General features: G+C 32.0%; 6 protein-coding genes across 9 annotated transcripts in view; 3 read left to right on the top strand and 3 right to left on the bottom strand.

Annotated features, from left to right (window-relative positions):
* Positions 250-5,812, bottom strand: LOC109359285 (uncharacterized protein At3g49140). Of its 4 annotated transcripts, none has more exons than XM_019603896.1 (13): positions 5,540-5,810; positions 4,981-5,134; positions 4,678-4,771; positions 3,954-4,179; positions 3,696-3,798; positions 3,469-3,533; positions 3,136-3,249; positions 2,965-3,063; positions 2,692-2,845; positions 1,912-2,021; positions 1,640-1,777; positions 1,086-1,181; positions 250-512 (listed from the first exon to the last, which is right to left on the bottom strand). In XM_019603896.1, exons 2-13 carry the CDS (start codon positions 5,096-5,098, stop codon positions 411-413), a joined length of 1,419 nt encoding a protein of 472 aa, XP_019459441.1. In that variant the 5' UTR covers positions 5,099-5,134; positions 5,540-5,810; the 3' UTR covers positions 250-410. The 4 variants fall into 4 exon arrangements, with proteins under 4 accessions (XP_019459441.1, XP_019459440.1, XP_019459443.1 ...); XM_019603895.1 differs by having other exon boundaries at positions 4,981-5,113; XM_019603898.1 differs by lacking the exon at positions 2,965-3,063 and having other exon boundaries at positions 4,981-5,113; positions 5,540-5,812.
* On the bottom strand, positions 6,463-8,736 carry LOC109360706 (probable polygalacturonase). The gene is made up of 5 exons (XM_019605769.1): positions 8,216-8,736; positions 7,995-8,115; positions 7,493-7,667; positions 7,265-7,335; positions 6,463-7,185 (listed from the first exon to the last, which is right to left on the bottom strand). The coding sequence occupies exons 1-5, from the start codon at positions 8,558-8,560 to the stop codon at positions 6,542-6,544; spliced, it is 1,356 nt and encodes a 451-aa protein (XP_019461314.1). The 5' UTR covers positions 8,561-8,736; the 3' UTR covers positions 6,463-6,541.
* Positions 7,894-22,645, top strand: part of LOC109360707 (oxygen-evolving enhancer protein 2, chloroplastic) — a 21,877-nt gene continuing 7,125 nt past the window's right edge. The window contains exon 1 of the mRNA XM_019605770.1: positions 7,894-7,912. The gene's annotated coding sequence lies outside the window, so the exon portion shown is untranslated. The remainder of the gene's footprint in view (positions 7,913-22,645) is intronic.
* Positions 11,307-12,073, top strand: LOC109360708 (non-specific lipid-transfer protein A-like). Its single transcript, XM_019605771.1, has 2 exons — positions 11,307-11,708; positions 11,923-12,073. Exons 1-2 carry the CDS (start codon positions 11,365-11,367, stop codon positions 11,930-11,932), a joined length of 354 nt encoding a protein of 117 aa, XP_019461316.1. The 5' UTR covers positions 11,307-11,364; the 3' UTR covers positions 11,933-12,073.
* Positions 14,675-16,359, top strand: LOC109360705 (pentatricopeptide repeat-containing protein At5g64320, mitochondrial). The gene has a single exon (XM_019605768.1). The coding sequence runs from the start codon at positions 14,691-14,693 to the stop codon at positions 16,356-16,358; it is 1,668 nt and encodes a 555-aa protein (XP_019461313.1). The 5' UTR covers positions 14,675-14,690; the 3' UTR covers position 16,359.
* LOC109359617 (reticulon-like protein B8) overlaps positions 19,183-22,645 on the bottom strand; it is a 6,462-nt gene continuing 2,999 nt past the window's right edge. Inside the window, exon 6 of the mRNA XM_019604317.1 lies at positions 19,183-19,306. Within this exon, the coding sequence (XP_019459862.1) occupies positions 19,183-19,306 (124 nt within the window). The remainder of the gene's footprint in view (positions 19,307-22,645) is intronic.

Raw genomic sequence — 22,645 nt, 5'->3', positions numbered from 1 at the left:
TTAAAACAACTCTTTGTTGGTAATTGTAATGATAATATTTTCATTTAGTTTTTTGGTGATTTAATTACATTAAGTGTTTTTAATTAATGAAACCGGCAAAAGTTATTATGATTGGTAACAAATAGAAAAAGTGAAAAAGGTAAAACTTCAATATTTCATTGATTGACTTTAGATCTGAGGTTGCATATGAGGAAAAAGAAGATCATATACTCTCATGTATTTAAAGGGCCATGAAGAGTTGATTGAATAATAGGGATCACCCAAAAATAATGTACATGTTATTATAGAACTATTTATTTATACATGTACATGCTTATTATTACTTTAGACCAGGTTGATAATGAAATATTAAAAAAGGGGTCAAATGGCATGCAACATTGCTATACAGAAACACAAATCATGTTGGATTTTTAAGCCTTTCGCCATGATTTTGACTTCATGTATTTCTTTCGACGAGATGGAGGAAACAAAAGTTGTCGAATCTGTTTTTTAGCTACAACTTCAGAGGTTGCCTGCAAATGAAAAGACCAAAATTTCATTAGTTCATAAAATTTATCATCACAAGTGCATAAAAATATGCTTATAAATGAATGGTTGTGGATTGTTAAGGCTTCATGTTAATATGTATGAAATAACTTGTCACCAACATGTCAAAGTTCGATTTCTGAGAATGACACTTGTTATGAGGGAGCATCACGCGCATCCCAAAAGTAATTTTCCATCAAATATTGTTGGTAACTCATGGACCTCTCAATAGTAAAAAGTATTATTCAACAAACAAATTCAACAAATTATAGTTACAAAGTTATGGCAGTAAAAACCATTTTTCAAGGCTATTTATGAATTTTTCTATTGTTCCATTGACCATCTTTTAGTAATAACATCCTATGTTTAACATCAAACATTGGACAGTTTAAAACTCATCTGCATTATAACTGACAAACTTTTTTCTAAGCTCTTATCTTATACTACATATCAAACAAGAATGCAGATTTTCCTATAGGAACTAGATTGTTCAGATGGAAGGATCCGGTACAGAATCAATCTGAAATAATGTCAATTATATAGAAGCCTGAGATGCTTACCAGGACTTTGAATGGAAAACGGTGAGTTTTTGCTTCGGCCCCGGAAAATACTCTAACATCCATACCTAGGCTGTCAACCCCAATCAAGCAAGCTCCCTGGAATCCGAGTAATAATGGTGAATTAAACAATCAGAATAAACATATACTGAATGGATATACACTTCAATTATATACACCCCATGCTGAGAGGTATACACATCTTTATGTTGTTACAATACATTAATACAAGTTCCTCGGAGGAGAAATCGACTTAAACGAGTTACAAGTTCATATCTGCCCGTACTGTTATTATTGTCATTTTAAAAATAATAAGACCGTCTCTATGTATTATGTGCTTCTCATACCTCTGCATGCATTATACAGGCATACACTTCTTGTAACTTAGTTATCGACTTTTAAGGGACTCTTATAAGGATATGTTATACATAGACATCTCACTCGGCACCTTATTACCCTTACATGTTTCAGCATTAAAGTTAAAGCATTTATAAGCAAAATACAATAACCACATAATAAACTTCTCAAAGATGTTAAATGTTGAAAACTTGGATTACCTCAACATCAAGACCTTTCTTTTTGCATAGAGCTTCAAGAGCATCACATTCATCCTTGAAGTCTTCCACAATCACCGAAGCAGAGTGGACAAGAATATCAGGTTCAGCATCTTGAAACTCTTCAAAGTTAATTTCAGGCTGCAAAATTTTCGGCCAGGCAGAACATGTATAACTTGTAATTTATAACAGCTCTCTTATTAATGCTTTAAATTGCAAAGAAAATATTATTCAGCAATGACACACGCACACAGAACCACTTTTGAGATACATGCCTGACATCCATATATAGAGTATAGCTTGATTTTCACGATCTCCAACCGATAGAGTGTCATACCAGGGCATCTTTGATCACTAATCCTATTTGAGCGAACACCTTTGCCATCTAAAGATTTAAATGGAAAAATGGTAAAATTTAATTCGATAATAGTTTTTCATTTTTTTTGGGGTCAAAACATAAGATTTCATACATTACTTACATAACATGCAATAATAAACTAACAAGCCTTGCTGGTATATTGCAACACTAGGTTGGCATCCCTAGAAAAAACAAATGAGCAAGAGTAGTTGAAACCCAAGTACCCAACCAACAAGCACCAACATTTGAAAGTTCAATAAAGTAAACACACAACCTTAGCCAACAAAACTAGATCCTTCTATAACAAAATTCAAGGAGTACAAATAGCAAGACAATAAGAAACATTTTGTCGTCTTTAGCATGCTTCTTCAGAAAAATTCCAGAGCAAAAAAAATTTATATAGAATTCATATAAAAGGTTACATATAAGTTTATAAAATATTTATTTACATAGGTAAAGAATAAAAAGTAACATGTACAAGATAAAACTGAATTAGTGTAATTATATCCTTAACTCACAAGTCCAAGAGAAGAAACATCACATTCCACTTCAATGAAAATCAAAGTTTGTTCTTCAAATTTTACTTCTTTAAGAATTTATACAACTTTCTGAAATGCTGCTCTTGAAAAAGACTGGCTTTATAATGAATCTGTACGTAAGAAATTGGTAGACACTAGACATTGACAAAGCCAGATACCTTTGGAGTCTGAGCTGTATCTGTCAGCATCTTCGATGGGATATACCATTCTTACATATGACTCTTCATCGGCATAAGCAGGTCTAAGGTACCCCAGAACAGAAACACCATTTGAAGGATGGTTCATCCTTTCATTGCAATCCATGTTGACAGTCTAGAAGGAAATTCACAAAGACTCAGATATAATTTCTTTCAGCTCTTATGGATTAGTAAAATCATTCTCATGTTACAACTTAAAACTAGGTTACAATTCTCGTCAAGAGGGGGAAAAACCTTTGTTAAGAACTTCGAAAAATAAATGGGATGAACCAAGCTGGAAGTATCTGGCAGTTGCCAATTCCCTGGTATATTGGATTCTTCCGATTCCAGAACCTGTTTAGAGAAGAATATACTTTTTATCGGAAGTACTAAGATGCATAGTAGAAACAATTTGAAAATGCTAACCTCAAGGTATTCATCATCCGATGGGAATTCATCATTGTTGACACTATTTAAACTGTCATATTCACCACCAGTCCTATTATCATATGCCGGGATGTCCATTCCGAACAAAGCATTCTGAAGAGAGACAAACCCCGAGTATCAATCATACAATTTCTATGATAATACATAAGTATGGATCACAAATACCATGAAAAACTACTTCAATTAACCATCCTAATTAGTAATTACAAACACAGCCCTTTTAGCCAGTCATTGGAAAAAACAGATAAATTGCTTAAAAACAACAAACAAGAAAGTTCGACAGCTAATCAAAGCTGGCCACAAAATCCTTACCACAAGATTACTTGCCCCGGGATCTTGCAAAATATTAGCATCATCAAAGATTTCAAAATATATATCTACAGGCAAAAAAGGAAAAATAAACAAAAAACAATAGGTTAAAGTTCTCAATGGTTAATATTGAATCATGAATATGTTAAAGTAAATGATGATGCAAATTTCATAAACAAAGTAGTGGCCAATATTATATAAATGAAATACGTATAAAAAAGACAACAAACCTCCAAACTCATCAATAAGATATTGAAACTCGGCCCATGAAATCTGTTCGTGCGGTTCACAGTGTACCGTTCCAGGAAATACTAGCAAAGCGTTTTTATTAGCCTAATACCAACAAACAGGGCATAGTGATACTAAGTATACAGATATTACCTAAATATGTCCAGCAAATAGAAACATCAGATTATGCTTACTAGGTTTATAATCTTCGATATTGTAAATAAACAGTTTCAGATACACAAAAGAATAGAGGCACAAACCTCAACAACTGTTTTTGCTATCTCAGCAGAAGAAAGTCTAGTTGGTCGTGTATCATCAGAATCCTTCAGTTCTTCAAGAGGGTGATAGCCTTGTTTACTCATGTAACTAGATGAATCAGGTACAGAATCTGAATAGTCGGCAGCAACACGAACCTTTGAAAGGCACAGATCACGACCCATGGATAACCAAAGGAGATGTGATGATCCAAAAAATGGACTTTTGCATCTACAGATAACCAAAACTATTTCAATAAACAGAGCAACATATACCTTCTAATGAGAATAAACAGATGGAACCACTTCGTGAAATTTCTACCACTGAAATGTTTGGTTACTAGAAATCAAATTTTGCACACACTTCAAAGTTAAAATCCTAGCATCCAGGAAGCCGGTGTTAGGGTTATAAGAACTTTCTTTGACTCGGCTTACGATTTTAGGTCAAGTTGATTAATAGTGTGCACATAGTTATATGAAGGATTAAACTTGTCTAGCTCCACATAATAACCTAGAAAAAATTCACTCATGGTGCATGAATATTTTATTGACATGGCTCATGGATGCAACTACATTGAAAACCTCTTTCACTAATTTCTTTATCTAATTAGATGACGAACTTAATGGTATCGCATGCACAATTACACTCCTGGAAGTAATAGAAAGGTGAATATAAAGTGATCATTCTATTTTCTGAATAAAAATAAACAACCACTAATCATGTAAGCACCTATTGCTCGCAAGATCATTCGCCATTCGGCCATCAATAGGAGATTTGATTGAGTTGCATGTGATTCCATATGATGTCGAGTGATACATCCCTTCTGCAGGACACAGATCATAAAACAAATATGAAAACACCATCCAACAGAGAGAACTCGGTGTGAAATTTGGAACTTTAGTTTTATAAGTCACAAGTCATAACGCTTCTCATGTGCAGGGACATATCTAAAATTGTATAAAAACAAAAACCTGTGTACAAAAGAATACCTCAAAAGTTGTAAAAGAATTAATAATTATCTAAGTTCTATACGTTTCACTTGTGGTTTTATTAATAAGAATTCAGACTCCATCAGAACTTCATGTAACTTCCCAAAATCTGCATATTGTGCACTGAATTCATTGTTCCAACTTCCAAGTACTGGATTCATTCTATCAAAGAACAACTTGTAATGACAATATAAAAACTGATCAAACACACATACAAATGATTAACTACGACGAAAACTCAATTGAATAGGCCATATAACATAGTTAATTGAAACTTAGTCACCCAATGTGTATATTATTGGTGAAAACACAAAAGGGGTATCATGAAATTATCATTAATTCCACACCATAACCCTCTAAAGAAGCTTCAACCCCAAAAGTCATTGCAGCACAACACATTTCAAAGTGGATCAATGACCTAAAGCAAGTTCTCAAATTTTGCACAACCCAAGCCTTTATTTAATTCAAACATGAAAAAACAATAAGTTTTTCTTCTCTTTATTTTGATAAACTCACCACTGAAAAAAATGAAGTTTTGAACGATCAACTTCAGAGAAATTCACGAAATGAATAAGAATAAGAAGAAAAGATGGAAGATTTACCAGAGGGGAGTGAAGAAGCAGCAATAACAGCAGCCATGAATGAGAGTGAAAGATAGAGAATACAATAATGGGTTTGGAGAAAGAGAATAAGGTGTATATAATAATAACTATATATAAGTAACAGTGATTATTTATGATGCTGTGTCGTTTTATGCAGAAAGTACAGTGTGGAGGAACAGAACATGAACCTTAAACTGAACTGAGCTTCAGCTTCTGAATATGCATGAGAGTAAAGTGTTTTTCGTTTCTGTCTCTATCTCTGAATTTGTCCATCATGTCCCAAAGTTTGCCCCAAACCAATCATATATTATAGCATGTTAGTTAAAAAAATTAAATAATCATGATTTTATTTATTTTTGCTTCATCATGATTAATTTGGGACAGATTTCGGGACATATTTGGGGGACAGAAAATCTTCCTCCCTCTCTCTCCCTATTTTCATGGAATATGCCATTTTGCTCCTTCTTCTCTCTCTTTCATCCCAAACAAACATATCTTTATTGTCTTTTTTTTCTAATATCTTTTTTCGAGGTTCATTAATCACGTGATTCGATAATGTCTAAATAAGATTTAGGATAAGTATGAAATTTAGAATCAATAGCCAATATAATAAGATATAAAAAGTTTATTTAATAGATAGATATATAGATACAAATGAGGTGGTATAAAGTATAAACTATTTGTTTCTACTAGCTATTTAATTAGATTAGATTTTTAAGAAACTTGGTCAAGTATAAAAAATAAGATTCGGTCCTTTGAATATGTGATTTTGATTTTTATATTGTTAGAATGGGCTTTCATGTGATATTGTTTTTACATGTAATGGTCCAATGGGTTGATTTCATATTAGAGCTTTCAAGTTGGTTCTTCTTTGTACTTTTGCCTTAACATATTCCTCAACATGTGTGAGAAAATTAACTCACTTGCCTTTTATTATTATGATGAATCAATAAAAAGATGATCATTATCAACATTTGAAGAGTTGAAAAATAAAATCTCTAATCAATGTCTAGAGTAATTGGCACATGAACCAGATTGATGGTTGATTAGTTCAGCACATGGAAGTGGACTAACTTGATAAGCAATTCCAGACACATCAGAACACTTCCAAGTTGGAGTTTTAGATCCTGTCTCTCCATTAAGGTTGATATCTGATAGACAAATATTTGTGAAAGTTGATTTTTTCAATCCTTGAATCATCCCTGCTTGATGAACCTTCACACCCTTAACATTCTTAACAATGATACCCTTCACAATTGTGAGAGCATTAGGATCATATTTATCATCAGCATTGCCTCCAGCATTAGATGAGATCCTTATTCCTGTCTTAACATTCTCCATATACAAATCAGACACAGTTATATTCTTTATATACCCTCCCCTACCAATATTTGTCTTAATGTGGATACCACTTCCCATTTGGTAAAGGTTGATATGTTCAGCAAGTACATTCTCCACTCCTCCGGAGGCTTCACTTCCGATAGCAATGCCAGCATATGCCGATGATCCGTTTACGCGACGAATCGTGATGTTCGAGCTAGGTCGACCGTAAGAAATCCCATACTCATCCCACCCACTCTTCACAGCCACAATATCATCTCCAACAGATATGTATGAGTCCTCTATGCACACATTTGAAGTAGAATCTGCATAAATAATGAACTACATAGATGAATGATTACTGGACTATTCTTTTCAATATAGTTTGTCTCAGTAGATACTTACCTGGATCAACTCCATCAGTATTAGGAGATCCATGTGGAGCCAAAATTGTGACAAATCTAACAACAACATTGCTGCATTAATAATGAAGCAAAACAATTCAGAATCAGATATCATAATGGAAGAAAAACTACAAATTTGACTATAGATTTTTTCCACAATCATGTAGAAACAATGTTACCAAAGAGAAAAAGTTTTTTGAATTGTTGATGACTTATATTTGAGGTATACCTGCAGTATACTGGGTGAATGTTCCAGAAGGGAGAGTTGTTTAAAACTACATTTGAAATGATAATATTTCTGGAATTCATAAATTCAACAAGGCCTGGTCTAGTATACTTGAGAGTTCTATGCCTCCGCATTTTCCACCAAACATCTCCTTGCCCATCAATTGTCCCATTTTCACCTATGAATATAAATAAAAGAGTAAGGGTTTAGTTTTGACATGAAAACATGCACCCTTATGAGGTAGAAAGAAAGTTAATGGTCCCAAGTAGGGCTGGAAACGAGCCGAACCAAGTCGAACCAGAGTTCAGCTCGGTTCAGCTCGATAAGGATTGGTCCGGTTCGAAACTTGACTCGAATTCGATACGAGTTATTTGGAACATGCAGTGTAAAGCTTTTCCAACATGCAATTTTCCTTTCTTCATAGTCTTATAATTTTCATTCAATATATTTCACCTAATATATTTTCGAAAACTTCTTCAAAAATCATTGAATAACATATACAAACCTGTGATTATCACATCCTCAAGTCCATCTCCGTGAATAAAACTTATATACCTTCCTCCAGGGTGGTCTCTACCTCTTCCATAGGATGGCAAGGGTGCAATTAACGGCCAATTTGATGGATCCTAAAGAACCATGAAAGGAAGAGGATTAAAAAGTTTGGTTAAAATAAGTCATTCCTCGTGAAGTTCGACAGTACATAAATATTAAACTCGCACCTGATACCTCTGAGGCTTTGATAACTGCACCAGCAGCAAGATATAGAGTGATGAAACTAGTGAGATTAAAGGGGCCAGTTAAGTAGACACCTTGTGGAACATAAAGTAAGGTACCTCCTTCCTTTGCTATTTGTCGAATCTTGCTTATGGCTTCTTTGAATGCGTTTGTGTTTAGTGTATGTCCATCACCCACACCACCAAAATCTGTTATTGATATGTTATGTGCACGTTGGGTCAATGGTACTATGTTGGAACATGTTACAACCTCTTTAGTTGATGAAGCCCAACAACTATAGTAGTTGTTGCTATTCAATAACATAAACAATGCAAATGTTAACAATTGGAAAATCATTTTGGACAGAGAAGATAGAATCGGGGAAGATGGACGCAAGTTAAATATAAGAAATGGATCATAAGTCAATAGGGTTTATGAGAATTGCAGAATTTTATTGGTCTGTAATAATGGATCTTCCAATTAAATATAAAAGCCATAAATGTTATATTAGTTAGTGTAATTCGATGGGATAGGGACAAAATTTTTAACAAGTAATCTGAGTTTTAATTAAAGTGACATTTTCTTTCTATCATCACCCATATAAATTAAGAAAAGAATCTCGTCAACAAAAAGATAATTATGAATATAGTTATTTATTTTAATAATCTCCATTAATTTAATATATAATCTAAGTATATTATTAATTTAGTGATTATAATTTGACAACAAAAAATATACTATAAGAGTTTTTTATATTATCATTATATTATTTATTGTTTTGTATTAATATATTAATTCTTAAATAAAAATAATATAGGTAAATGATAAAATAGTAATGTAAAACATATATTAATTGTAAACAAAAACTTCATCACAATGATACACATATATTAGAATTGACTTAGTGGATCAATTTGATCAATACAAAACTACAATATTTGATTTTGAAATTATTTTCTGTTAAAATGTTTACTTCCATATGAGGATGCTGATATTATACTTTAATAGTTTTTTTATCAAGAATATAATTCATATAGATAAAAAAGAGATTAAGAGGACAAGTGGCACCCACCTACGTATTCCTAGTGCACTAGGGAAATCAAGACTAAATAATTCTAATTTTAAAAAAATGGTTAATTTTAATTGATTAAAAGGATAGAACATATTTAAATTGGGAGCAATACGTATTATTTAGTCATCATTAAGTCACTTAAAATCCCTTTAAACAAATGTTTAAAAAACCAAAAAATGAAAATTAAGTATTATTTAATCATTATTGAGCTAATAATTACTCATTAAGTATTTTTGACACATATTAATTTTTATTTTTTGAAATATGTTTATTTTTAAATTTATTTATATTTTTTGAAAAGTTAATTTGGGCAGGACAAAATTGAGTATTCACATTAAGAGTAATTGAATTGAGGCTAAACCAATACTAGAGTTTTTGCCAATAAAAATTATAAGAGTAAGAGCATGAGAAGAAGAAATAGTTTATAGGTTCAACCATCTCACCACAAAAAGCACACCTTTGAAGATCTTGAGCTCCTAAAACTAGATTCACTTTTGTTGAGATACCATCTAAGGACATTCTCCACACAAAACATCTCATATTTGGTCATGCCGACAAAGTTTTAAAAAAGTCATTATAAACATGTTATAAGCATTACGGACCGAATAATGACCTCCCTTATCATAAATCTAAATCCACTCATCTACAATGTCAATGTTAAGTCTTGCATGCCTTAATAGTTAATAGACGTCCCAATAGATTATTTAACCAAGATGCTACTGGAGAATTGTTTTTTCCTTCAAATGAACTTGGTATTTACCTTAATGCAGAAGATGCTATGCACTCAAAAAATACCTTAATGGAGAAGATTCTGTGCACTCAAAAAAGAAAAAATATGAGAATTATGTAGGAACAAAAATGAGAATCTAAACTGCATGTGCAGCAAAAAATTATGGAAGGGACTTAGTTCTACGTAAAATTAAACTAAAAAAGGGCATTTGCCACACCACGTGTATTAAGAAGAACAAATCACCAAATTTTCTGAATAAACTCGCATAAACAATATTTAAGTAAAAGAAGTATTGAACGGTGAAGCACTACTTATACTCATATATGGCAATATTTGCAGTGGAATGTTTATGGATGGAGAATAGAGAAGACGAAGAATGAGGAACAGATAAAAACATGTGATATTAGAGGGAATTGGCCCAACATTTTCACTGCAATTGATGCTCTTTATGTTGTCATCACTCTATGGAGGAATTTACACGGAACCTACCTTCTTTTGCGTGTGAAAATGAAACTCAAAGTCTGCAAGTTATATGCACTTAATTTCAGGAATAGGTTGAGTGTTATTGCTTGACTTGAAACTAACACATCCCATTTTGAAAATAAAGAAAACCCTAGAAAAATGTGTTACTTACAATAAAATTGTTGATGATAATGGGATGATAAGTGTATTTTTATTGGTTATTAATTATTAAAATGTGTCTACATAAAAGACCTAAAAAGAAAAAGAAGTTAAAATAGATTATACAATATCAAATATGAAGTTGTTAGTGGTATATGTTTGATTCCTCTTCAGCAAAGTCTCGGGTTCGAGTCTTGTGGATGAAAAAATACTTGCCGAGAAAGTTAGTCTTACATACGTGTGAATATTTCTGGCTCGGACAAGATTGCCTTCAGTGCAAGAATACTTGTGGGAAACAAAAAATAATATGATGACCAACATGTGTTGGTTCAAGTGGTACATGTTTGATTATCCTTAAGCAAAGTCTTGGGTTCGAGTCTTGCAGATAACAAAAATACTCACCGAAAGAGTTAGCCCAATATACATGTGGATATTTCCAGCTTGAACATGATTATCTTCGGTGTGAGGATAAATGTGGAAACAAAAAAATATATGATGCTGTTCAAAAGTTAATACAGAACAAATAAAAATTGCAAAACTTTTACCATTATTTTAGGCGAGGATAAGGAAACTTGAACAACGTTAAAGAATATGAAGACAAACTTCCATAACAACTACTCACATGACTCACTCTTCCATTTTTTGACAATATCCTACACTTCCAGCTATATAACAACCTCTCTTTGCACCCTCATTTCATATATTTCATAAAACACAAACAAAGTTTAGAAGCATAAGATGAAGAAGGTGTGTGTAGCATTTCTAAGTTTGGTTGCTATTTTGGTCCTTACAAGTGTTCCAGGAGAAGGGTTTAATTGTGATGATGCAAAAGAAGAACTATTTCCTTGTTTAGAATACATCATTGGTGAAGGTGGTGATGCTCCTTCAAGTGAATGTTGTGATGCTGTTATTGACCTAAAATCATCAACACCTACTAAAAATGATAGACGCAGCGCTTGTGAATGCCTTAAAGCAGCAGCTGATGGCTTTTCTGGGCTAAGGGATGACTTAGCTGCCTCACTTCCCAAACGATGTGGTGTTAATGTCGGATTCCCCATCTCCAGGAACATTAATTGTAATACGTAAGTTCCCGACATTCTATCGACAAAGATTACCCGTCCCAAAATAGTGTCCCAGACCAATCAAATGTTGCTATATAACTAAAAGTAACAGAAAACAATATTCTGATTGGTTTGAGACATCGTTTTAAGATGTGTGATCTCTATCTCCATATTGTTAATTTTATTTACTTGAGTTTAGTTATTGCTAATGTTTATTTGTTTTATTTTTGGGCAGCATCCCTTGAGCTCAAGGCAAGGAAGATAATAGCATATTAAGTGGGATATCCATACTTGAAAGTTGCTATCTTGGGGAAATGTAACATGCTGCATGTTTATAGAGTAAAAGTTGAATAAAATTATTAATAAATGGATATCTATTTTATATATTTAGTTGTATAATGGTTGTCTATGATTGCCATGCATTAATCTTGATTAATACAAGTCAGGAATAAGAGATTTTATAAAGGAATAAAAATCTTATATATTTTATGCTCTTGTATTTGTCACTAATAAGAAACATATATCTACTTGAAAAATACATTAATCTATATTGAAAACAAGCTATCACAACTTTTAACATGTAATAATCGTTTCTCACTGGTAACAAATATAATAACATGTAATACTTGATATAGGAGATTTTCAATGTTTATAAAGATGTTTGTTACAAATTTAAATGTCGCTAGCGGCCACCACACTTTTGAAATGGATTAATTTTTTACTCAAAAGATAAGAATATATCATTAATAATACAAAAAAATATCTCAACCTAATTATTATCATAGATATAATTAAAATTCAAACTTAATTATATATGGTTGAAGTTGTAGATCGTGAGTACACATTTGCTGTCTCATACTTTGTGTTACTCCATGTCCAATGGGCATGTGATTGATTAAATATTTTTCTAACCAATAATAAGCTCATAGTAGATAGAATAACACAAAATATGGGACAACAGATGTGCTATGCATTCTCCTCCACCACTAAAGTAAATAATCCTAAAATTATATTATATAAATTAAATTCCATTAGTGATCCATGAGACCATGACAAAAACAAATGGGTAATATATGAGTTTGTAAGCATGTGTGCATGAAGATAAGAAAAGGGGGCAAAAAGCCCACATAAGTGGAAAAACAGGATATGGGATGGAAACTAGTGAGGATAAAATACTCAATTAACAAATTCATATATAAGATGTGTATGGGTGAAAGATCAACATATAAATACATATCATTTCCATTAATGTAAAGATAAGTATATATATTTTTTGTTTTTAATGACAAACTTGTTATTTCATTGTAATAAAAGAGTTAGGATCCTCTCCATTAATGGAGAGACAAGTATAACTTCTCCATTAATGGAGATTATCCTTGTTCGTAATTAAAGAGTAAGACTCCTCTCCATTAATGGAGAGACAAATTATATTTTGTAGTGTATTTTTAAGGCCAAAATTGTAATTCTAATAAAAAGTAAATGTTATAAATGTCATTGTCTTTTGAGTTTTTAGTGTATTTTCCTACTACTTGTCTCTCCATTAATAGAGAGAAGTCTAACTCGTAATTAAAAGAGTAAATGTGTTATTGGAAATTGTATTTTTTTTACTTTTTGATGCAATTGTCTTTTCATTAATGGATATGATCAACTCCTCTAGTACTAGAGATAAAGTGTATAAAAAGAAAGAGAAAAAAATAACATTTTTATTATATAATGTAATAACAACTACTTATACCTTTAAGTGTAAAAAAGAAAACAATAACAATTTCTTCAGCATTAGATATAATTCTTTTGGGGGAGAATGGCATCCTCACTCCTACAATAATTTCAAAGTTATGGCAGCACAAATGTTATGGCTTGTACATATAATGTAATGAATGATATTTCAGTGACAACCTTTAAATATGGGAAAATGTTCTCTGACTAAACAAATGGTTTGTTTCAAGTTATTTTAGATAGGGTAATTTCAATGTATCAAATCCAAACACTAACGAGATTGTTTGGGTGAGTGGTCATTATATTGTCTGGTTTTATTTATTTATTTTCTTTCATGCAGCTTAAAATTTTATAATTGTAATTCACAGCTTAGGGTTTGATGGAGAAAAGCAAATAAGTAGACAATAGATAAAAAAAACTATAAAATTTAAGTCAGTGTTTGAGTTAATATATACCTAACAAACCCAAAGGTTACTAGACGATAGATGTATTTTGGACATTTAGATATCTCATGTCATAAATCATATTTGAGATATCTAAATATCCAAAATACATCCTATATTTATAAATAAAAAGTACTACATATGATTAGGTGATTGATTCAAGAAAATTGAAACCCAAATCAATAGACACTTTGATTAGATTTTACTATTACACCCAATAAACTAAACCAAGTTATTCTTGTGAATGTGTTGAATGGCTTGTTCGTAAGCATAGTATGTTATGTCACAATCTCTCTCTCTATTTCACGACCCAAATCGAGGTTGTCATTGGGGTTAGTTTATTTCCTTCAATTCTGTTATCTTCATGTTGAAAACATTCAAATCCTCTTCCCATCTCACTACAACCACTCTAATTCGTTTCAAAATCCAATCTTTTCCACTCTCCACTACTACACTTGATAACAATGATTGGATCAATGATAATAGTATTGACACAGATTGGGAGAGATTGCTTAAACCTTTTGACCATAAACAACTCCTTAGGTCACTTAACCCCATTAGCCCAATTCAGCTCTCTAAGTTATTGCAACTCCCACTAGATATTCCTACCTCAATGGAACTTTTTGAAAAGGTTGGTGCCCAAAAGGGTTATTTTCACACCTTTAATGTGTATCACATTTTAATTCATAAGCTTGGTGCTGCTGGGGAGTTTAAGATTATAGACAATTTGTTGAAACAAATGAAACAAGAAAAAGTTGTGTTTAAAGAATCACTTTTTATTCTGATTATGAGATTTTATGGGAAAGCTGGGTTGCCTGGTCAAGCAACAAGGCTTTTGTTAGATATGTGGACTGTTTATTCTTGTTTCCCAACTTTTAAGTCCTATAATGTTGTGTTGGAAATTCTTGTTGCTGGTGATTGTCCTAGAGTTGCACCTAATGTGTTCTATGATATGCTTAGTAGAGGGATTTCTCCGACTGTCTATACATTTGGTGTGGTCATGAAAGCGTTGTGTATGATTGATGAGGTTGATTCGGCTTGCTCGCTTCTAAGGGACATGACAAAGCATGGTTGTGTTCCAAATTCTGTCATTTACCAAACCTTAATTCACGCACTTTCGCAAAACAACAGGGTGAATGAAGCGATGAAGCTTTTGGAGGAAATGTTTTTGATGGGCTGTGAACCTGATGCCCAGACCTTTAATGATGTTATTCATGGCTTCTGCAGGGCTGGTCGGATTCATGAAGCAGCCAAGCTGCTCGATCGAATGCTCCTTCGGGGGTTCAGTGCTGATGCTCTAACTTATGGGTTCTTAATGCATGCGCTGTGCACCAATGGCCAAATTGATGAAGCAAGGGCATTGCTAGATAAAATTCCCAATCCGAATACTGTGCTCTATAACACATTAATAAATGGCTACGTCGTTAGTGGGCGGTTTGATGAAGCTAAGGATCTTTTGTACAATAACATGGTAGTTACAGGCTATGAGCCAGATACCTTCACTTTTAACATACTGATCAGTGGACTTTGCAAGAAAGGGTTTTTGGTCTCTGCTCTTGAGTTCTTACATGAGAATGAAATGAAAGGATTTGAGCCCAATGTGGTCACATACACCACATTGATAAATGGTTTCTGCAAGCAAGATCGATTAGAGGATGCTGCTGAAGTTGTGAATAGCATGTCAGCCAAGGGTCTCAGTTTGAATACAGTGGGGTACAATTGCTTGATTAGTGCTCTTTGCAAAGATGGGAGGATTCAAGAAGCTTTGCATATGTTTGGCGAAATGTCAAGCAAAGGAAGTAAACCCGACATTTATACATTTAATTCCTTGATATACGGACTATGCAAGAACGGTGAGATGGAAAAGGCCTTGGGTTTGTATCAGGACATGTTCGTGGAGGGTGTCATTGCCAACACTGTAACATACAACACACTCATTCATGCATTTCTTCGGAGAGATTCAATCCAACAAGCGTTTACGCTTGTTGATGAAATGCTATTCAGAGGGTGTCCTCTTGACAATATTACATATAACGGCCTTATCAAAGCTCTCTGTAAAACTGGTGCAGTGGAAAAAGGATTGGGCTTGTTTGAAGAAATGCTTGGGAAAGGGATTTTTCCTAATGTTAGCTCTTGCAACATTCTGATCAACGCCTTCTGTAGAGTTGGAAAAGTAAATGACGCTCTTCAATTTCTTCGGGATATGATTCATCGTGGTTTGACACCAGACATAGTCACTTATAACTGCCTGATCAATGGTCTTTGCAAGATCGATCGTGTTCAGGAGGCTTTGAACCTTTTTAACAGGTTACAAGGTGAAGGAATCCGTCCCGATGCAGTTACATACAACACACTGCTAAGTAGGCACTGCTATGAGGGTTTGTCTGATGAGGCATGTTTGCTTTTATATAAAGGTGTGAATAATGGTTTCATACCTAATGAAGTCACTTGGAATATATTGATAAATAATTTTGTGAAAGAAAGGGTCAAGGGGAGTAAGACATTCTTCTAGGGGCACCTAGTAATAGTGTTGTTTCTTCAGAAAAAACCACCCATCCTTCTCTGGAACTACCTTCTATACAACTAGTTATGATAACATTTATAATATTAAGATGTTAACTTTGAAATATTTGTCAAGCTTATTTGCAGCACTCTTCTCTTAATATGTAAAGCAATAGGAAGAAGGATCAATGGTTGAGAACTTGGTTATGAAATTGAGATGCTAAATTTGCTCATCAATATTTTCCATCCGAGGTCAAATTAATTATAATAGAGTCTTATAGTGTCGTTCGATCCAGGTAACTAACATCACATAGTTAGATAAAGGTTTGGTTGTTGTTGTATCAAAGTAATTATATATGTAGAAACTAAACAATGTGGACATTTATGTATGTTTGGATTAAAAGGTTCTAACTCAAATTGTTCCATTTTTTGAAAACTATTCTAACTCTTGTGTGTTTATATATATAAAAATACAGATGCATATATAGTACAAAATATGTATGGTATATAATTTGCATCAAAATACAAAATGAGTGCTATATATATATATATATATATGAGGAGAGATCCATTTACATCTAAATTAAATTATACTAGTTATACTTGATCTTAGTCATTCATTTTCTTAGATCCAACGGACTAAATGGGTGAAACTTAATTTGGGTGTAAACGGATCTCTCCTCTCCCCATCTGATCCATTGTATATAAGAAAATGAATTACTGAGATAGAGTATAGCTAGTGTAACTTAATTTGGGTGTAAACAAATCTCTACTTGTATATATTCTATCATTGATTATTATATAGGTTATCTCTGAAGCTATGGATAAGGAAACTAATAATTTTCGAGAGGCATAGTTACATTCGCAATAAGTATCGCTTCTATGAATTGAACCCTTAACCTTTTAGTTTACTTGGGGATCCAACGTCAGCATGTCACTACACTAACGTCTTGTTGGTTCCAATTCTTTTTTATACTTTATATTTTCAGCATTTTGATAAAAGGTATTCTGAGCCGGCAATATGCATAGGTATGTGAGTCTAACTCTCCCAACGGATATTTTTTCATCCACAAGACTCAAACCCGAGATCTTGCTTAAGGGGAATCAAACATATATCACTTGAATCAACACTCGTTCATTACTTACTAGGATTTAATCAATTATGAGTTGATATTTTCATTTCAATTTAACTATAATCAATTTATTACATTTTCTTCTCAACTTTGGAAGCTCAATCTCTCTTTGATTTAATAATTATATTCATTTTTATGTGAGTCACATTTGTTTATTTGATTTTGCAATAAAAAATGATTTCGGGTTAAAGAGTTCACATTTTATAAGAATTTTAACATATAAATATTGTACACTTAATTTCCAAAATAATAGAAATATGCGTTGACTTATACTACAATGTATCTCTACACATAATTATAAATTGAGTGATTGTTTTGTGTACCTATGATGTCTTAAGAATATTTATAATTACTTTTAACTTTGATTTGTGTGAAGTTCTATATGACGCTAAGAATGGATAAAATAAAATTAGTGAGCTAAATTGATTATTCTAACACACCATCAATCATTTACTCGTGAATCAGAAATAATCAATTTAGTTTTTAATTCGGTATATATATTAGGATCGTGCTAGTCACCCTTCGAGAGAAAAAGATTATGCTAACTAGAGAAGAATATACTCATTTACTAGCCAGAGAAAAAAAGATTATACTCCAAAAATCAGAAAATATTGATAAAATTTTGTTTGAAAAAACAAATAAATCTTACACATTACTACATTATTCACATCAATTACTTTGTAATAGGATAGACTATTTACTTGAGTTTATGATTATTAAATAATAATCTTACTATTATACCTACATTTATTTTGTTTTCTACATGTATTTTTACATCGGAGACAATTTTATCTAAGCTGGGAACATCTATTGATATGTGGGTTAACTCTTAAGGCGGATATTTTTTGCATCCGCAAGATTCGAACCCGAAACAAAATCTTACTGAAGGGGAATCAAGCATGTACCACTTGAACCAACTTATTGATATTATACCAATATATTTATATATATATATATATATATATATCAATAATTAAATGTATTGAGATAACATCATAGGTATCGCATCTAACCATCGTCTTGAATTGCAGTTACGTTCTAATAGTGAATAATTGTAAGGAAATATGATTACAAGTAGCTGTGATTTAATTGCAGAAACGCAATTATGGTTGGAATTGCAAAATTACAAAAAGTCCTTTAACTTAATAAGTTCTCTAATTTTCATTCTGCCAAACCCTTGCACCTTATATTCAGTCAGACTCATGGTTGTTATTGAAGAGAGCAGTTATAAAAAATAATATTGAAAAACCAAAAATCAAAAATATTTATATCCTTTATTTTATATTATATTTATATACTTTATTTTATAGAGAGGAGTCTAACTCGCTTATATTATCATATTTGACAGATTAATATTGAGTTAAACACCACAAAATAATAAGAAGGAAAAAAAATAGATGTATAATGAGATCCAAGAAAGAGTGAAAAGGAGAGAGGAATTAAACCTTATAAAACTTGTCATAGTAAATATAATATATTTCACATATTAATTGTGTATAAGAAAAACAGTAGTATTGCTTATTCTAATCAAAATTTCAAGTGAAAACATGTAAGCAATACTATAGAAGCTTAAACACAGATTACTACATAAATACCCTATCTCTTATTCTGCAAGTGCACCATATATATTAGTACTATTAATAACAAGCTCACATAACTCTTCACCCATGTTAATTACCTCCTTCTAATCTCTACTATAAATTATGCTGCTGGCGCTACCGCAATCCCAGTATCATCATCGTCATCATCATCGTTTTCGTTGCGAGCGCCGAAGAAACGAGTTTTACACCCCATGACAAAAATGGGCAGATCAGATTTCATGCAACTAAAGACCATCATTGTAGCAAGCAAAGTTGACAGAATAATACTACAAATTGTCTTGGTTGTAGTGAACTACCTAGGTTGACCGATGATGAAGTCATGAGTCTTCAACTATCATATTTATAGTCACTGAATTTTTTTGTTGAAGAAAATGATATGCACATGAAGTTATTGCACAGTTTCAATATAGAATATGCTAGTGGCACATGCGTATATAAATATTATATTGTATATTTATTACATGGTTTATCCTATTGGATTATACCAGTTTTACTTCCCACAAAATATTCCAGATTTTCTGAAAAGACGTTATGATTATTAGAGTGTATAAACTTAATTCAATCCCAAAAGTTAGGTTTAGACATTAAGGCTATTATATTTAAGCCTTATAAGTATTGGTTTGGTCAATTTCTTATGATATGTAAGACTAGACATATATATATATATATATATATATATATATGGAGCATGAAGTGTACATGATTGAACATCTGCGAGTGACCCATCCACCCGACTTTTTTATTTGAATGGCTAGACCTAACTCAGTCGAAAAACAAATTTATAAGGTGAGGATTGTCTAAGCCTTATAAGCATTATTCACATATGATATGAGACTTATCTTAACAATGAGTACACAGTTCATCACTTGGTTGTGTAGGTTCCTTGTTAGATTAGATTATAACATTAAGTGTATGTTTACGAATTCGATTTTTTAGGGAAATGAAAGTTTAAGAACATGAAATACAGTTGTGAGATGAGTTAAAGGTCTTCTGAAATTCAACTCACTACCCTCAAAGATGTCATGGCTTATTTGGTGAGGGTTCTCTCCAATCTCCATACATTTCCCCCCTAATGGACAGTGAGGGCCCATAACTTGAGCAAAGCTCATGGCTTCTTGCTGCAAAGGGAAATATAATTTTTATGACACATCTATCCTTTTAATTATAATAAAATTATTTTATCATTAAAAATAAATGTAAAAACATATATTTATCTCTCTATTAATGAGGAGAATCATTTTTTCATGAGCCTCACATGTTCATGGATGACATGCGTATACTCAACATTTCATGACAAAAAGGTTAAAATGTATGCGGCAAAGGGTAAAAACGTTTGACAAAATGTGCTCATGATGACTAGAGAAAAAGAATATATAACTGTGAGGATGTGCGTAAAGTCTGGCTCCTCTCCATTACTAGAGGACAGTGCATACTTGAGATTGTAACATATGACAGAAATAATTTTTCAATGGTCCAGATTTTTGTTTTTTCTAAATTAAATATTTTAAAAAAAGTAACTCCTCTCACATTCCCAGTACTGGAGAGTCCAGTAGAGGAGAAGAATCTATTTCATGTGCACACTTCTCAAATGGAATAATGTTTGATCCACATCACTATGTACCGTATATATTTCCTTATATTTTTGTGATGCGGTGGAAAAGAGGAAAAAATTGATAAATAAACTATACGATATATATAAAAGATATAACATTTATGAGTAGAATTGTTGTTTGAGTTAGGTGTATGTTGTGGCTCTAAAGCGAGGCTTGGCATTTTGAGTGCATATATTCTGTTGTGTAGTTCAAGTTTCACATAATCGTATCTTTGCTGGTTGTATAAAATCACTATTCTAAAAAAGTTTCGTCTCAATATCTCAAATTAATCATATTCCAACAAGTAAAATACAAAAATTATTTTATATTTTCATAATTATTTCTTTTAATTATATAACAATTTTTAATTGGATTGAGATATTATTGAGACATCTAAAATAGGATAGGTGATCTCTTTCGGTTACATACACTCAAACGATTTGCTCGTTCTAAATGAATGAGATTTTTTTTCTATTTAGAGAGTAAATACCTAAATTCGTTATTCGTTTTGTACGGCCAAATTTGCTCTTTGAACTTTTTGGGGCAATTTGGAATGGTGCCTAAATAAAATAAATTTACAAATGGTCTCTAAGATTTTCACTCATGAAGCAATTTGGTTTTTTTTTAAAACTTTTTCATGGTACAATTTAATCCTTACAAGTTTGGACTAAATTTGGTGAATTTAAGATTTCTGATAACTAAATTGTCTTCAAAACTTTATGAACCATTTGATGACTTTATTATTTCATGATCAAATTATTCCATGGATAAAATTTTCCGGTGAGTTTAAATATCAAATTTGGTGGAAAGCCTAATAATGCTTGTTTTGGAAGAACTAATATATGATATGGTTAAATACATAATTATATTTGTCCTCTACCCCACCTTAATAGTCTTAAATATACGGATATCCTTCTTGAATATAAGCAATTATGATGTCATAATGAACCATAACATGTAGTTAAGTGGGCAGAAAATAGAATCACAAGAAACAAGTAATTCGAAGAACAAACAAAAATTTGTTCTGTCTGAAAAAAGTCATTCAATGACCAATCATAAGATGAAATGTTTTTTTATCGTCCATTCAAGCATCTAATGAAGATCATCAACCCCACAAGCAACAAAAAAAAAAAAAGTATTATCTACCCATCTATTTAGTATTCCAATTCCTCAATTTTTGACTACCATATTAGTTTTTGAGTTGAATTTTGAAGGGAATGAAATAACTTAATTGTAAGTTGTGAAAATAAATCTATAGTTTTTTCTTATCATTTCTTTTCCTCCAAAATTTAATTCACAAAGATATTTTTAATGAGGATATGAACCAGTGTTGTTAAAACCGTACCGATTATCAAACCGCTCAGGGTACTAGTATAGTGGTACAGTGGTTCCAGTGGTTTAGTAATTAAACCGCATGCCGGTTAAATCGGACATACCTACTTATATTTATATATATAAACCTATAACAAAAAAAATTCAAATAGGTAGATACTCAAATTTATAATTCATATTTATAATCTACTCAAAATTCACATAAATAAACAACTTTAAGTCTTTAACAAATTCAAAGTCTAAATTAAAAAACATATATCAATCCAAAAGTATCACTTAACAACCACAAAATATAAATAAATGATATAACTTCACAACTCACTCTATAAAACAAATAAATTTAGAGTTTTAACATTTAACATCAAGGAGTCAAAGTTATCTTATATGAATATTATATTTTTCTACCAAATCCTATCTTCAGACAGTACTCCAAGATTACACAAATGTCACTGAGATTACACACGAATGTTAGGAACCAAAATATATGATCTAAGTATGCCTTGGAAGCATGTGTCTTGAAGTGTTGAAGAATGGTTGGAAAGATGGGTCATCCTTGTAATGGGTTTTTAAGTTTTTTTTTAAAAAAAATATATGTATAAACTGACCGGTTTAGTAAAATACCGGCCGGTTCACCGGTTC

The sequence above is a fragment of the Lupinus angustifolius genome, chromosome LG11, assembly GCF_001865875.1.
Source record: "Lupinus angustifolius cultivar Tanjil chromosome LG11, LupAngTanjil_v1.0, whole genome shotgun sequence".
NCBI classification, from domain to species: domain Eukaryota; kingdom Viridiplantae; phylum Streptophyta; class Magnoliopsida; order Fabales; family Fabaceae; genus Lupinus; species Lupinus angustifolius.
This window is presented reverse-complemented; position numbering and strand designations above follow the sequence as displayed.

Bases quoted from the DNA above. Each gene is read 5' to 3' on its own strand.
- LOC109359285 (XM_019603896.1), bottom strand. From the start codon at position 5,098: ATGAATCCAGTACTTGGAAGTTGGAACAATGAATTCAGTGCACAATAT. The intron at 2,846-2,964 runs GTTTTTCCCCCT...ATTTCCTTCTAG, and splicing joins TTTCGAAGTTCTTAACAAAG to ACTGTCAACATGGATTGCAA. The intron at 1,778-1,911 runs GCATGTATCTCA...AAAATTTTGCAG, and splicing joins ACTCTATATATGGATGTCAG to CCTGAAATTAACTTTGAAGA.
- LOC109360706 (XM_019605769.1), bottom strand. From the start codon at position 8,560: ATGATTTTCCAATTGTTAACATTTGCATTGTTTATGTTATTGAATAGC. The intron at 8,116-8,215 runs GTATCAGGTGCG...ATGGTTCTTTAG, and splicing joins CAGTTATCAAAGCCTCAGAG to GATCCATCAAATTGGCCGTT. The intron at 7,668-7,994 runs GTTTGTATATGT...TTATATTCATAG, and splicing joins TGAGGATGTGATAATCACAG to GTGAAAATGGGACAATTGAT.
- LOC109360708 (XM_019605771.1), top strand. From the start codon at position 11,365: ATGAAGAAGGTGTGTGTAGCATTTCTAAGTTTGGTTGCTATTTTGGTC.
- LOC109360705 (XM_019605768.1), top strand. From the start codon at position 14,691: ATGTGGACTGTTTATTCTTGTTTCCCAACTTTTAAGTCCTATAATGTT.